We start from the raw sequence: 17,047 nt of genomic DNA on the forward strand, positions 1-17,047 counted from the left end.
TCCAACACATGCTTGACAGTTGCCAGTATCTGCTGCAAGGTTTGGCACTGTACTCCCACAGATTTTCCCACAAAGTAGTAATGGCACTACAGAAGGGTTGGTTGATAGGACACATCCTGAGTGGCAAAAGATTGTCAGTTTGTAATGGATGGAAATGTAGGGGGGTTTGTGTAAAAATTAGAGAGGGAGGCCAAAGCATGAAAACAGTAAGCAGTTTCAGATTGCTGCAGGTTGTGGAGGTTTTGCGGAGATGAAGAGGCTTGCACAGGACAGACTATTCTGGAGGGCTTCATCAAATCAAATTCGGACTGAAGACCACAACAGTAACAACTCTTGTCACTTAAATCTGTATTCTGCAAACCACAGTATGTGTAGTCTATTAGTATTTACCCCCTAGATGTGTAATGGTTGGTGGCAAATTCCAGTGACTGATTGGCTGTGATATAATCAAACAACACCAGATAATTTTTTTTTTTTTTTTTTTTACGTGCATTATATTGTTTCCTTGTGTTGAATTTGAGCTGTTAGTTTTTGTAGCAAGTACCGTTCATGTACAGTTATTCCTGTACTTTGGAACAATTTTCTACTAAGCCAATATCTTTCATATGTGCTATATCTCTGTCCATGGAATTCTCTTGCTAATAAGTGTTGAATCCAACATGTACCTTGTCAGGCATGCTGGAGGTTAATTTTATTTACTATGTGGCTCTGAATGCTCCCCAGATAGTAAGAAATACACTCCTGGAAATTGAAATAAGAACACCGTGAATTCATTGTCCCAGGAAGGGGAAACTTTATTGACACATTCCTGGGGTCAGATACATCACATGATCACACTGACAGAACCACAGGCACATAGACACAGGCAACAGAGCATGCACAATGTCGGCACTAGTACAGTGTATATCCACCTTTCGCAGCAATGCAGGCTGCTATTCTCCCATGGAGACGATCGTAGAGATGCTGGATGTAGTCCTGCGGAACGGCTTGCCATGCCATTTCCACCTGGCGCCTCAGTTGGACCAGCGTTCGTGCTGGACGTGCAGACCGCGTGAGACGACGCTTCATCCAGTCCCAAACATGCTCAATGGGGGACAGATCCGGAGATCTTGCTGGCCAGGGTAGTTGACTTACACCTTCTAGAGCACGTTGGGTGGCACGGGATACATGCGGACGTGCATTGTCCTGTTGGAACAGCAAGTTCCCTTGCCGGTCTAGGAATGGTAGAACGATGGGTTCGATGACGGTTTGGATGTACCGTGCACTATTCAGTGTCCCCTCGACAATCACCAGTGGTGTACGGCCAGTGTAGGAGATCGCTCCCCACACCATGATGCCAGGTGTTGGCCCTGTGTGCCTCGGTCGTATGCAGTCCTGATTGTGGCGCTCACCTGCACGGCGCCAAACACGCATACGACCATCACTGGCACCAAGGCAGAAGCGACTCTCATCGCTGAAGACGACACGTCTCCATTCGTCCCTCCATTCACGCCTGTCGCGACACCACTGGAGGCGGGCTGCACGATGTTGGGGCGTGAGCGGAAGACGGCCTAACGGTGTGCGGGACCGTAGCCCAGCTTCATGGAGACGGTTGCGAATGGTCCTCGCCGATACCCCAGGAGCAACAGTGTCCCTAATTTGCTGGGAAGTGGCGGTGCGGTCCCCTACGGCACTGCGTAGGATCCTACGGTCTTGGCGTGCATCCGTGCATCGCTGCGGTCCGGTCCCAGGTCGACGGGCACGTGCACCTTCCGCCGACCACTGGCGACAACATCGATGTACTGTGGAGACCTCACGCCCCACGTGGTGAGCAATTCGGCGGTACGTCCACCCGGCCTCCCGCATGCCCACTATACGCCCTCGCTCAAAGTCCGTCAACTGCACATACGGTTCACGTCCACGCTGTCGCGGCATGCTACCAGTGTTAAAGACTGCGATGGAGCTCCGTATGCCACGGCAAACTGGCTGACACTGACGGCGGCGGTGCACAAATGGTGCGCAGCTAGCGCCATTCGACGGCCAACACCGCGGTTCCTGGTGTGTCCGCTGTGCCATGCATGTGATCATTGCTTGTACAGCCCTCTCGCAGTGTCCGGAGCAAGTATGGTGGGTCTGACACACCGGTGTCAATGTGTTCTTTTTTCCATTTCCAGGAGTGTAGGAGGTCAATTTAGGCTCCACTAAATCCAATATTTTGAATCATATGTGGCTTGAAATTATATAAGTGAACAAAATTAATGGAAAATTTGGTGTTTTCACTTTTACATGAAATAACTGCTGTTTATTTACTTCTGATTTCATAATATTTAAATGAAACCACTGATAATAATTGTGTGTAGAGAAAACAATCCTGGAATTTTATCAGTAAACTGTCGTCAAAGTATTCCTAATGAAGTTCCCGTATTTGCCAGCCTCCAGGAAAGTTCTCGCACTCAGATTATTCTTGGGACCGAGAGCTGGCTGAAACCCAAAGTGGAAAGCTGAGAGTCATGTAATGTATAATGAACAGGCAGATTAGAGGCCATAGGAGGGGGAGTGTTCATTGCAGTTGACAATTGAGGTCGAAGATGAGTGTGACAGTGGAGTCGCCTGGTCACTTATAACAGTTGTAGGTGAAACTAAGTTAATTGTTGGATGTTTTTACTGGTCACCTGATTCCACTATGATAGTTCTAGAGTTATTCAAAGAAATTCTATGGTCAGTAGCGTGTAAATACCCAGGTCATCCAGCACTACTTGGAGGCAAATTTAACCTGCCGAGTGTAGACTGGGATGTCTATGGATTCAATGCGGGGACTACAGACAGACAGTTACACAAAATAATTTTGAACAGATTTTTATAATGTGACTGTCAACAGCCATTAAACAATGTATAAGATGCATATTTGAACCATCAGCTGCTTTTGTTTTAAACCCAAATATCTATCGGTTTCAGTCTTGGACCATCTTCACATATAAGAGTTAAAATGGTTTAAGCCACCATATTGCATTAGTCATAACTTAAAATGAGTAGCACATTCCATGAATGTAAATATATGACTCAGTACTTTAGAAACAAACATATGAATACTGATCCGTATACATTTAGTATTCGTATGTTTGCATCTAAAGTCCTGTGAAAAGCTACTGTTGGTAGATAGAATCTGGATGGTGCAGGCTGTGAAGCAGTCATTAAAGTGAAGGATTAATTTGATGGATAATATGACTTTTGTATATAATGATATTGCCTTTGCCAGCATTTTCCAGTTCCTAATTATGTTAGATACACAATAACAGAATTCCATCCTTGATGTTTCCTTTCTTGGTTAGCTTACTTCCTATATATTTGAAACCATCTACTCCTTTAATAATTGTTTCATTGCAGCTTACATCCTTCATTTTCTGTCTGTTTTTACTGATGTCTGTAACTAATATATGCTGTACTTCATTTCGCAGAAATGTCATTTTGGGCACATTTAGTTACAGCCGCTATGGTAGCATTTAGTCACCGTGTACACTTTTGCACAAGAAATTGCTTATTTCTTGTAAAAAGTAAAACATGTAAATATTTATGGCATACAGGTTTCAGTACAACACTTCAACAGGAAATGGTCATTTTGTTGACAAGAGAAGGGTAATTAGAGGACAATGCTGTGTTATATTAAGCATAAAAGTGTCTATAACATTTTGTGTATTGTCAAGTAGTTGAGCTTAATTTGGTTGCAGTTAGACTTTGATTCTGCTCAAACTATCAAAATAGTAGACACTTCTTTCTTTTTCTTGAGCTACTTATTTTTGTTCAGTAGTCAGATAACTAATACACTCTGACAACGATTGTCTGCTGATAAATATTCATAACTATACAACTCTCCACTTTATGAATGGGCTGTGCCATTTTGACTTGGTTCCTCTAGCAGTGCTGCAACACTGTGGTGTGAGGATTTCAGTGTGTAACAAGACAGTAGAAATGCTACCTGCAGATAAACAAACAATTCATTATGTGAAACTTCCTGGCAGATTAAAACTGTGTGCCCGACCGAGACTCGAACTCGGGACCTTTGCTTTTCGCGGGCAAGTGCTCCACCATCTGAGCTACCGAAGCATGACTCACGCCCGGTCCTCACAGCTTCACTTCTGCCAGTATCTCGTCTCCTACCTTCCAAACTTTACAGAAGCTCTCCTGCGAACCTTGCAGAACTAGCACTCCTGAAAGAAAGGATACTGCGGAGACATGGCTTAGCCACAGCCTGGGGGATGTTTCCAGAATGAGATCTCATTCCAGAATGAGATCTCATTCTGGAATTCATTATGTAACTGTATTTTTTCAGGGTGATGACTCCAACTTTTTGATTACCTTTCATAGGTACTTTTATGTAGCTGTTTTTGGACAAATGTGTTCCCATTTTTTATTTAATTGGTTTGACCTGCGAAGGAGCACATGAAATAGCTTATGCCTTTTATTCTTTGTTTCCAGTGTTTTTCATTATTTCCATATGTTGCTAGCATCTTTCTTTTTCCATGTTGCACCTGTCTTTTTATTTGTTTTATCTTGGAAACACTTGAAACCTTTTACTTTTGATCTGAACTTTTCACTTTCTCCTATTTCTTCCTGTGTTATTTACATTTCTCCCAGGTCTGCCTTAACTTCTTTGATCCCTGTCATGGATGTTTTTTGGTTTCTGTCAAAAAAGTTAAAAATTCTTTTTGTATCCTCTTTTCGCCTAACCATTTTAGGTGTCCATAGACTAAATCTCTTTTCTTCCTCATCGTATCTGATGTTGATTCTGTTAATGTTGATTCTGTTAGTTTTACAGTTTCTTTATTGGTTCTTAATTCCCATTTGCCCTTCTCACATTTTGGTCCCAAGACTTTCGTGATTATTTTTATTACCTTCTTTTCTATTTCACCTAATTGTTTAGCTGCACTTAAGGAAAGGCAATCTGGTTACTTAAGGAAAGGCAATCTGGTTTGTGGGCAATGTTGTAGTGCCAGAGTTTTACAATTATTATTGTTATTATTATTATTATAATGTGTGATTGATAAAGTATACTGTTACTGCAATGAAATATTTGTTGCTTGTGTAAAAAGTGCTGCTGATTAATTGAACAGTTAAATGTGAAGAGGCCATCCAAAAATTTATATTCAGACTTGCACTGAACATGTCAAGGGAATATGTAATGACCTCTGACAACAATGACTTTCTGTTACAGTATCTGTAAAGTTACAATGAGCAGATATTCAAGCGACTCAAACTCTAGTCGAGGAGAAGATCATTATCGGAAGAAAAAAAAGTCAAATAGAAGTGGAGGAAGGTAAGACAAATGCATTTTATTTACTATTAAAATTCTGTTTCTAATTGAGAATGCTGTTTGATGATGATTACTGTTCCAGGTCAAGAAGCTGTTCATACTCCAGCAGTGACAGTAGTTATTCTAAACGGCACTCACGAAAGCACAAGAAGGGAAAACATCACCACTCTCATAGTAGGGACCATTATGGCAAAAGGTAAAATTTTAAAGAAGTTGTTAATGTTAAATTTCCTTTTAAAACTGAATTGTCTTCCAGAACCTGTCTTTTACTTCCCAGAATGCTCAATGACCAGTCACACTCAAAAAATAGGACCCACAGCAGGCGATCCAGAGAGAGATCGAGGTCACTATCGAGAGAGAGATCACACGACCGTATAATATCCAGATCTAAAAAGAAGGTTAAAAGGCATTCTAGGTCCCGATCTCCGTCCAAGTCCAGACACAGATACAGATCTTACTCGAGATCACTATCGAAAGACAAATCGAGATCACGTTCACGTTCCGTACAGAGATCTCTGTCACAGAGTTCGAGAGACTCCCAGCTGTATACTAAAATTAAGACAGAGAAACAAGATCGAAAAGAAAACAGTGAAGTTAATGAAGGACAGAAAGAAAATGGAAAAAGTTTGAAAGAGCAAATTGCAGAAAGTGCAGAAAAGATTCTCGGGATTACTGGTAAGTATACTGTAAAAAAAGAGGTACCGTAAAAACTTCTAACAGTTAAACATGTAAATCGAGAACTTGAAGTTACAGGAATCACTTCTCTGGGACCATCACAAAGTGTTTTGGACAAATTGAATAGTCCTGGATTTGAGCAGAGATCATTTGTATCAACGAAATCTGCTGGGAGAATAGCGGATAAAGCACTGGAAGTTGAAGTAGAAGCACCTGCTCCGCCACTGTTAACAAATGATGATGATCCAAAAAGTATATTTCACTCAAGAGTAAGTATTCATAAATTTTCACTTTTGTCATGTGCTATAAGTATATTCCATTTTTTGTGAGGAGCTAAATGCTTCAACAGAGTGGCACTGCAGTATGTTAGAGACTTCAAGGGAATACAGAATTTAAATGTCTTTAAAAAAATAAACAATGAGGCTGTCACAACCATATACTATTGCTTCAAATATTTTTTGACTCGCTGTCCAAAACACGAGAGGACCGTGTTGCTGAAGGCAAATATTTGTAAGCGGCGCAATACAGATCGGTCTCGGATGCAGTTGCGTAAACCCTTGGCTTCAAAATAATAATCTGCAAAAGCACTCAAGAAAATATAGTATGTTCGTGAAATAAATAACAAATGGAAAAAATGTGTCGTACATTTGCGAGTCTGGCAATAGACAGAGTATATCAGATAAATATTAACATACTAAATCTGTCAACAAATAAGATTGTTGAATGGCTTATGTCTTAATGTCAATGATACGACACACGGAGCAAACAGTTACATGTAGTGTAGGCTTCTCACCCAGGCCATGGAAGGCGAAGTGAGGTCTATTGGCTGCCGTGTCATCCTCTGCCTTTCAGCTTCATGCAGATGCACAGTATGGAGGGGCACGTGATTGGTACACTGCTCTCCTGGTTCTTTTACAAACTTTCTAGACCGTGGAGTCGCTACTGTTCGGTTGGGTAGCTCCTAAGTTGGCATCATGAAGCTGAGTGCACGCCGTACCAGTCCTCCTGACAAGGAAAAATACTTGGCAGTACTGGGAACTGAACCTGGGTCCTCCATATGGCAGCCATCTGTGCTGACCACTCAGCTACCGAGGCCAACCTAAATGTTGTGTAGGGCTTCATAAGGACATGGAGACACTGAATGCTGAGTTATCTGGAAACTAACTTCTGTTAGTCTCCGAATAAAATATGTTAACTTTTGCATAATCACAATTCATATTTATGGACTTATCATCTCTCTTAACAAACTGACAAATTTCCTCTGCCTAAAATTCTGCAACCTGGAACTTTTGGACTCCACCAGCACATAACTTGTGGCATCCTACTTGTTTAATCATGATGTCCTGAAAAATCCTTACAGAAGTCTATGGTGAGTTGTCCGACTTGATACATAGTGAAACACTCTTTATTTATTACCAACAGATGGCTCAAATGTCAACTTCATTGCCACTTGCAGCACTGACAACTCGATGATCCCCAAGTCCAAGAACATTGTCTCCCTCCCCCTGCGGGTCCGGGGATTAGAATAGGCCCGAGGTATTCCTGCCTGTCGTAAGAGGCGACTAAAAGGAGTCCATCCCCCTCACGGGGGTAGTTAGCGCCTGCGTCCAGAGACGGACGGTTCCACGACCTCTATTTGCGGTCATTTTGCTTTTTCACTTCTCGTTTCTTCCTACCTTTGGTTAGTTCTTTTCTTTGCTCTTCTCCACCTCACTGTCTTCCTTACTCTTTCCCCTGCCAAATCTCATTGCCTTCTTCTCCTTGCCTTCTCATTGCCTTCTTCTCCTTGCCTTCTCATTGCCTTCTTCTCTTTGCCTTCTCTGGTCTCCGCCTCGGCGTTTGAGACAGTCTGTCCTCTCTCTCTCCCTCTCTCTCTCTCCTTTTTCCTCTTCTTCCTTCCTCCCTGTGCGTGCCTGAAGGCCGACCCACGCGTTCGCACGCTTAGCCGGTGCCAGGGTAACGCGTAATTCCCCGCCCTGGGTAGACATGTAAGGCACGCGCGTACCCCCTGGTAAAGGCCAGGCCCGGGGAGGGGTGATTGCCTGAGCTGATACCTTCTGACCATGCCGATTGGTCCCTCCGTCTGTTTCTCGGGAGGTGTGACCTGAGGTGTAAACATTCACCTAAGGCGGGAGTGCCCTCTGAGAGGGTCCCCACAAGGAAGGAGCGCGCCATCGGAGACGCTGGCAATCATGGGGGATTCCTCCGCAATGGATTCTACTCCATCTCTCTCGACTTCTGTCCAAAAACGGAAACGTGACCAGCCACCAGTGACAAAAGTACTACCGCCTGCCCCACAGTTCCTCGTCGTTTCTCGATCTGAGGACGGAAAGGATTTTTCCTCTGTCAACCCTTTCGTTATCCAGAAGGGCGTAGATGCCATAGCCGGATCTGTCAAATCTTGTACCAGGTTGCGTAACGGTACCTTATTACTAGAAACTGAGAGCGCCTTTCAGGCACAAAAACTGCTTCGGGCCACACTCCTGTACACGTTCCCTGTCCGGGTGGAGGCCCACCGAACTTTGAATTCGTCTCGTCGTGTAGTCTATACGAGCTCCCTCGACGGATTGACTGACGAGGAGATTCAATCTTTCCTCGCTGAGCAGGGCGTGACGGCTGTCCATAGGGTCATGAAAAAGGTCAACAATGACCTTGTACCGACCCGGACACTTTTCTTGACCTTCGATAGTGTAAAGCTGCCATTGCGCATCAAGGCGGGCTACGAGGTTATTTCTGTTCGCCCCTATGTCCCGACACCTACGCGCTGCTACCAGTGTCAGCGTTTCAATCACACTCGACAGTCTTGTTCCAATGTGGCTAAATGTGTCACTTGTGGCAGGGATGCCCATGAGGGTGACTGTCCACCTCCGCCTCCTCGTTGTGTGAACTGTCAGGGTGACCATGCCGCATCCTCCCGCGACTGTCCTGTCTATAAGGAAGAACGCTGTATCCAAGAAATTCGGGTCAAAGAGAAAGTCTCCACCTCGGCTGCTCGCAAGCTATTGGCTAGTAGGAAGCCCATGCTGCTCCTAGCGGGGAAATACAGTACTGTCCTCGCCTCTCCTCGGACTACCCGGGAGGTGGCAACCCAGACATGCGATCTGACCTTCAGCACCACGGTCGTCCGTTCGGCCAGTGCTAAGATCGCGCGGTCGACGTCTCCTCTTCCTCCCATCACCCCACAGACACCAGCCCCTTCATCAGCTTCTGCTAAGACGAAGACCCAGAAGTCCGAAGCACGGGCCTTCAAGAAGGAACCATCCCGTGCAGACTTCCTACGTACCTCGACCTCCCAGCCTTCGACCGGTACTTCCACCAAACGTCCTTCCAAGAAGGCTCATAGGAAGCACAGTTCTCCTTCTCTGCCACGGCGCATTTCTTCTCCTGCGCCACCCAGCGGTTGCCGCCCCAGGCCGTCATCCGTTTCGCCTGGCCGCACCGCTGGTAGCCGAACATCTGGCCGTTCACCGGCGGAGGAAGCTCCCCCTCCCGGCCATCCTCCCAAGATGGCCGATGAACCTATAGACCCAATGGACGATGACTGTCCGCCTACTGATAGCGGCGGCGGTGCTCGCTCGAAGCCAGGCCCTCAGCGGCCTTCGAGGTGACCCCTTCTTTCATCTTCCTTTTCTTACGATGGCACTTATTCACTGGAATATTCGCAGCATTCGCTCCAACCGAGAGGACTTGAAGTTGCTGCTCCGCTTGCACCGTCCGCTCGTCGTAGCCCTCCAGGAAACGAAGCTACGCCCATGCGATCAAATTGCCTTGGCACACTACACCTCTGTGCGTTTTGACCTACCCTCTATGGTAGGTATCCCAGCTCACGGAGGGGTTATGTTGCTGGTCCGGGATGATATTTACTACGATCCCATCACGTTGCACACCGGCCTGCAGGCAGTAGCCATCCGCATTACTCTCCCCACTTTTACATTTTCCATTTGTACCGTTTACACTCCATCGTCATCTGCCGTTACCAGGGCAGACATGATGCAACTTATTGCTCAGCTCCCTGCACCATTTTTGTTAACTGGAGACTTCAATGCCCACCATCCCCTTTGGGGCTCTCCAGCATCCTGCCCGAGGGGCTCCCTGTTAGCAGACCCTTTCAACCAGCTCAGTCTTGTCTGCTTCAATACTGGCACCCCTACTTTTCTTTCGGTCACATCTCACACCTATTCCCATTTAGACCTCTCTATATGTACTCCCCAACTTGCACGCCGGTTTGAGTGGTATGCCCTTTCTGATACATATTCGAGCGACCACTTCCCGTGTGTTATCCATCTCCTGCAGCATATCCCCTCTCCGTGCTCCTCTAGTTGGACCATCTCCAAGGCAGACTGGGGGCTCTTCTTTTCCAGGGCGACCTTTCAGGATCAAACCTTCACAAGCTGCGATCGTCAGGTCGCACACCTCACGGAAGTCATTCTCGCTGCTGCTGAATATTCCATCCCTCACCCTACTTCTTCTCCACGTCGCGTACCGGTCCCCTGGTGGACCGCAGCATGTAGAGACGCTTTACGTGCTCGCCAACGTGCTTTACGCACCTTTAAACGCCACCCTACAGTGGCGAATTGTATCAATTATAAACGATTACGTGCTCAGTGTCGTCGCATTATTAAAGAAAGCAAGAAAGCCAGCTGGGCTGCTTTCACAAGCACCTTCAACAGTTTTACTCCTTCTTCTGTTGTCTGGGGTAGCCTGCGCCGGCTATCTGGCACTAAGGTCCACTCACCAGTTTCTGGCTTGACGGTCGCGAATGACGTCCTTGTGGCCCCTGAGGATGTCTCCAATGCCTTCGGCCGCTTTTTCGCAGAGGTTTCGAGCTCCGCTCATTACCACCCTGCCTTCCTCCCCCGCAAACAGGCAGAGGAGGCTAGGCCACCTAACTTACGCTCCTCGAATTGTGAAAGTTATAATGCCCCATTCACCATGCGGGAACTCGAAAACGCACTTGGCCGATCACGGTCCTCCGCTCCAGGGCCTGATTCTATTCATATTCAGATGCTGAAGAACCTTTCTCCTGCGGGTAAAGGTTTTCTTCTTCGTACATACAATCGCATCTGGATTGAGGGACATGTTCCCGCGTGCTGGCGCGAGTCTATTGTTGTCCCGATTCCTAAGCCGGGGAAGGACAAGCACTTGCCTTCCAGTTATCGACCTATCTCGCTTACCAGCTGTGTCTGTAAAGTGATGGAGCGAATGGTTAACTCTTGATTGGTTTGGCTGCTCGAGTCTCGACGCCTACTTACCAATGTACAATGTGGATTTCGTAGGCGCCGCTCTGCTGTTGACCATCTGGTTACCTTTTCGACCTTCATTATGAATAACTTCTTGCGGAAGCGCCCGACCGCGGCTGTGTTCTTTGATTTGGAAAAGGCTTATGACACCTGTTGGAGGGCGGGCATTCTCCGCACCATGTATACATGGGGCCTTCGCGGTCGCCTCCCTCTTTTTATTCGTTCCTTTTTAATGGATCGACAGTTCAGGGTACGTATGGGTTCTGTCCTGTCAGACACCTTTCGCCAGGAGAATGGGGTGCCACAGGGCTCAGTTTTGAGCGTCGCTCTCTTCGCCATCGCGATCAATCCAATAATGGATTGCCTCCCAGCTGATGTATCAGGCTCCCTTTTCGTGGACGATTTTACCATCTATTACAGCGCGCAGTGTACACATGTCCTGGAGCGCTGTCTTCAGCGTTCTCTTGACCGTCTTTACTCCTGGAGTGTCGCCAATGGCTTCCGTTTTTCTGCCGAGAAGATGGTCTGTATTAACTTCTGGCGCTACAAAGAGTTTCTCCCACCGTCCTTACGACTCGGTCCCGTTGCTCTCCCAATCGTGGAGACAACCAAATTTTTAGGCCTTACATTTGACAGGAAACTTAGCTGGTCTCCACATGTGTCATATTTGGCCGCCTGTTGTACCCGTTCTTTAAATGTCCTCCGTGTTCTCAGTGGTATGTCGTGGGGAGCGGATCGAACCGTCCTACTTCGTCTATATCGGTCGATCGTCCGCTCCAAGCTGGATTATGGGAGCTTCGTCTACTCCTCTGCACGGCCATCCATCTTACGCCGCCTCAACTCCATACAACATCGGGGTTTACGACTTGTGATCGGAGCATTTTACACTAGTCCCGTAGAGAGTCTTCATGCTGACGCTGGCGAATTGCCACTCACCTACCGGCGCGATATACTGCTTTCTCGGTATGCCTGTCGGCTACTGTCAATGCCCGACCACCCGTCTTATCGTTCCTTTTTTGACGACTCTCTCGACCGTCAATACGGGTTGTATGTCTCTGCCCTGCTACCCCCTGGAGTTCGCTTTCGTCGCCTCCTTCAGCACCTTAATTTTTCACTCCCTGCAACCTTTCGAGTGGGCGAGAGCCACACGCCACCTTGGCTCCAGGCTCAGGTCCGCGTTCACCTTGACCTCAGCTCGCTCCCAAAAGAGGTTACCCCCGGTTCGGTCTACCACTCCCGTTTTGTGGAACTTCGTTTGAAGTTCATCAATATGACTTTCATTTATACAGATGGCTCTAAGGCCAATGACGGGGTCGGGTGTTCCTTTATTGTCGGGGCACAAAGTTTCAAATACCGGCTCCATGGCCATTGTTCGGTCTTCACAGCTGAGCTCTTTGCCCTCTACCAGGCTGTTCTTTACATCTGCCGCCACCGACATTCTGCTTATGTCATCTGCTCCGATTCTCTGAGCGCCATCCAGAGCCTCAGTGATCCGTATCCGGTTCACCCTTTTGTGCACCGGATCCAACGCTCTCTTCGGCAGCTGATGGACGTAGGTTCTCCGGTTAGCTTTATGTGGGTCCCTGGCCATGTCGGTATCCCTGGGAACGAAGCTGCAGATGCCGCGGCCAAGGCTGCGGTCCTCCAGCCTCGGACAGCTTCTTGTTGTGTCCCTTCGTCAGATTTCAGCAGGGTTATTTGTCGGCGCATTTTCTCGCTGTGGCATGCCGATTGGGCTGCCCTTACAGCCAACAAACTTTGGGCCTTGAAACCTCTTCCCGTGGCTTGGACGTCCTCCTCACGCCCTTCTCGGCGGGAGGAGGTAGTTTTGGCCCGGTTAAGAATTGGACACTGCCGGTTCAGCCATCGCCATCTGCTGACGGCTGCGCCGGCGCCGTTCTGCCCATGTGGGCAATTGCTGACGGTCCGCCACATTTTAATGTCCTGTCCAGATTTTAACGCACTGCGTCTCGATCTTAACCTGCCATGTACTTTAGATGCCGTTTTAGCGGATGACCCACGAGCAACTGCTCGTGTTCTTCGTTTTATCAATTTGACAAACCTCACTAAGGACATTTGATGATGCTGTTTTTTAATCCTATGCCTGTCAGTCTGTCTTTTATCGTGTTTTCCCATTTAGTTGTTGTTTTAAACTTGTGCCTCGCGGTGCATTCTTAACGTAGTCAGGGCGCTAATGACCATTGAAGTTATGCGCCCTAAAACCACACCAAAAAAAAAAAACTAACTTGTCTCCTATGTTTTTACATACAGATGTAATAAGGATTAATAATTTATAACTATCTGAAACTGATGATGTGGTTTGTCACATTACTCTAATGTCTTAAAGACTTTAGTACTTACTTTCAATTTTATTTCTTTGTTAGTGTGGAGCATATGTGGCCATAGGATGCAAAGAAAGTAGGTTGAAGACCTTCAGGTTCTTTGTGTTCACTTCTCTTTGGCAACACCACTTAATGACCAGTAACACATTGGTTCTCACAAACAGGGTAGCCTTTTGTTTCAGTGTCTACTGAAGTTTCTTTACATGTCTAGCTCTGTAGTGCAAATTGAGGAGCAAATCTCCATGGTCGTAGAATAAGTTAATAAATGAAATTAACATCAGAAAAATAACAGGTAAAATAAAATGTATATGAATCCTCTGCAGACTACAAGATGTGAGTATATTATTGACACAGTTAACAATAAAACGTGTATGAAAAAAAAAATGTAAATTAGTTATGAACGACAGCATGCATACACTTCAACATGTAAATGACACTAGAGATATTTAGATTTATGTTATGACATGTTCAATATGCCTGCCATCATTCGCAATGATGTGGTGCGGACAAATAATGAAATCCTGCATGACCCTTGGAACTGTGGGAACATCAATGCTGTCCATAACATTCTGAATGGCTGTTCTCAGCTCAGCAATGGTTTTGGGGTTTTTGCTGTACATCTTGTCTTTATATAGCCCCACAAAAAGGAGTTGCACGTGTTCAGATCCAGGGAATATGGCAGCCAATCGAGGCCCATGGCAGTGGCCTGTGGGTAACCAAGAGTCAGAATGCAGTCCCCAAAGTGCTGCATCAAGCACTCTCCTGCTTTGATGAGGTTGAGCTCCATCTTGCATGAACCACACCTTATCAAAATCATGGTCTCTTTTGATAATGGAGATGAAATCATCTTCCAAAACCTTCATGTATTCTTCGGCAGTCACCGTGCCATCAAGGAGCATCTTACAGATTATTTAGTGACTTGACATTGCACACCACATAGTTGCCTGTTGAGGGTAAAGAGACTTCTCGATCATGAAATGCAGATTCTCAGTCCCTCAAATGCACCAATTTTTCTTATTGACGAACCCGTCCAAATGAAAGTGGGCTTCATCGCTAAACCAAACCATACAGCGCATATTAATTCCCGTCATGCCCTGTGGCCAGCCGTGCAATTTGAACGTCCTAATGCAAACCGTTCAGAAGTTATGATGATTTTATTTCATGTAGTTCAATAATTGTCACCCTCTACACTCAGACTTCCCATTCTTGAGCCAAAAATAGCGATTATGAATGGAATAGTTACACCAGAGTATAATGCTGTAAGTCATAAGCAAACGCAAATAAGCAAAGTAGACTGATTTCATGTTGGACTATCACTTATGGCAGATGGCGTGTGAATGGTAAGTATAGCAGTATTCAGTTTTTGAACAAGATGTTGAACAAGGGGTTTCCATGACAGCGTACTATCTATCTGAAAAACTGGAACTTGAATTGTTCAGACTCGCTAATCGTATGCCCATACAAATAAAACAGTTTCTGCACCAGTCAGACTGATGCAGAAACTATTGTATTTGTATTGAACAACAGTTACAGCCCTCACAATGACATCCCTTATGGACAAAATATTCATATGCCCGTTGTGTGTAATCAAAATGTGAGTTTTAGTTTAGTTTTGTCTAATAAAATGTAAAAACTGAGTCTTACTGTGATTTACCACCAATTTATTTTCTAAAAGCCATAATTGTATGTCTTGAACTGCACTATTTGATACATTGACCACTCCACATTCAGCTTCTTTCACTACCAAGTTAGTATAATCAGCAAAAAGAAATATTTTAAAATTGCGTCATATTAGAAGGCATTCTTGTGAACAGTACAACATGCAGTTGCAAAACCAGAGGAATGGATGTGGCCTTCAGTACCAGTGGTCAAGTAGCTCCAATGAAATATTCACGAGTGTTGCCACTGTGGCACTATTTCTTTTGTGAAAACAGTTTCTGTTGTTGCAATCCAACAGTTTAACACTTTATAATCGAAACCACAGCTAGTCTGAAAGTCATCTTGTAAATGGGTTTTATTCCAAACATACATCACTTTTAGTGAAAGAAACTGTTTAAAAGATAATTACAATTTGAACAATAATAGGGTTTCGTTAGTGCAGAGTTCTAGATACTTACAAAATGCACCCTGAAACAGTGCTCATTTTCACTGATAACATTTACAACTTCGAGTGAAACATTTTCTTGTACACCAGCAGAAATGACACACAAGTGAAAAACATTCAAAAATTAGTGCAGGCGTTATTTGGCACAGATCACTGAAAACATAGTGTTGTAAAGTACTCATATTTCTGTGTCACTAATTTTCAGCTTTTTCACTCTGGCCATGAAAAGACCATTAGCTGTGGGAGTCCTCAAATTCTATCTTCAACAATGAACCCATCATATTTTGTACAATGTAGAAATGAAATTTTTATGTTGCTCTGTGGACAACAATGGAGAAAATAATGCCAAACTGTGCATCACTATTGGGAAAGCATTGACGGGTTTCGCAGATCAATCTGTAGCTTTCACGAATCTCAAAAGTAAATTGATGCTTGTGTGCCATTGAATAAATATGCGAGACAGCATAAGACATAGCCTATGAACCAAACAGTGTCCAATTTTATTGCTGTAGGCTAAAGTATATGCAACAATGAAAATAACTCCATGTACTGTAATAATTGCCTGCATTTCGTACTAACAGGACACTGAAGTTGGAAGAGAAATTGGAAATGCTTAGAATTCTTATATGATGAATTAGATTATACTGATATTGATGTTTAGAATATTACAGGATTTTGTGCAATTTAAAAAAAAGGACAGATACTAATAATTTCATGTGACTCAGAGCAAGTATTTCAATTAGACACCAGTGTGGCAACTTGTGTGCCCCTAACCTATTCCAGTTGTACAACTGGGGAAAATGACACTTGGTTCGGATTCCATGTTAAACTGTAGGTCACCTTTCCCTTTTCAGATAACTGGGATAAGCTATCAAATTTGTGCCTATGTTGTTGTTGGACTTGTGTCTTATGTTGTACAGGATTGCAGATTGTTGATATTAACATTCTGTTGCTGGTAGTGTCATGAATGGGAGATGCAATAAAATTGAGGTGGTAAAATAGAATGTAAATTGAGGTATATGTGTCTCATTAAAATTATCCTAGCCCCACCGTACTTACTTACTACTATAAATGGGTCATGAAACAAATTCTTCAACCACTAGCATATAATGTGCACCATCCTGAGTTGACTTTTACATATAATCTAAAACATTGATGTGACTTTTGTTTAAGCCAAAACATAGTGAAGCAGCTGAAATATGCTTCCAAAATGAGGCTGCAAAAATGACTTAGTAGAAAGTTTAATTAGGTGTTCAGGTATTGACCTATTTTTGTAAAATCCTGCGATAGTATGTCCTCTAAAGCAGCGAAGATATAGAATTGTTATTTATATGTAAAGTGCTTAAGCAATCAAAGTAATGTGACAAACTGGAATATCGGTAGCAGGTAGTTAAAAGTA

At 44.6% G+C, this 17,047-nt stretch overlaps 1 protein-coding gene across 5 annotated transcripts in view; it reads left to right on the plus strand.

Moving 5' to 3' along the window:
- LOC126188154 (serine/arginine-rich splicing factor 4-like) overlaps positions 1–17,047 on the plus strand; it is a 69,429-nt gene that overhangs the window by 32,307 nt on the left and 20,075 nt on the right. For 4 of the 5 annotated variants that reach the window (XM_049929661.1, XM_049929660.1, XM_049929662.1 and 1 more), the window contains 4 exons: positions 5,189–5,290; positions 5,370–5,483; positions 5,565–5,962; positions 6,035–6,231. In XM_049929661.1, coding sequence (XP_049785618.1) covers positions 5,205–5,290; positions 5,370–5,483; positions 5,565–5,962; positions 6,035–6,231 — 795 coding nt within the window. In that variant the 5' untranslated portion in view covers positions 5,189–5,204. The remainder of the gene's footprint in view (positions 1–5,188; positions 5,291–5,369; positions 5,484–5,564; positions 5,963–6,034; positions 6,232–17,047) is intronic. The other variant, XM_049929664.1, reaches the window with a different exon arrangement.

This window comes from Schistocerca cancellata, chromosome 5 (genome assembly GCF_023864275.1).
Source record: "Schistocerca cancellata isolate TAMUIC-IGC-003103 chromosome 5, iqSchCanc2.1, whole genome shotgun sequence".
Lineage (NCBI taxonomy): Eukaryota > Metazoa > Arthropoda > Insecta > Orthoptera > Acrididae > Schistocerca > Schistocerca cancellata.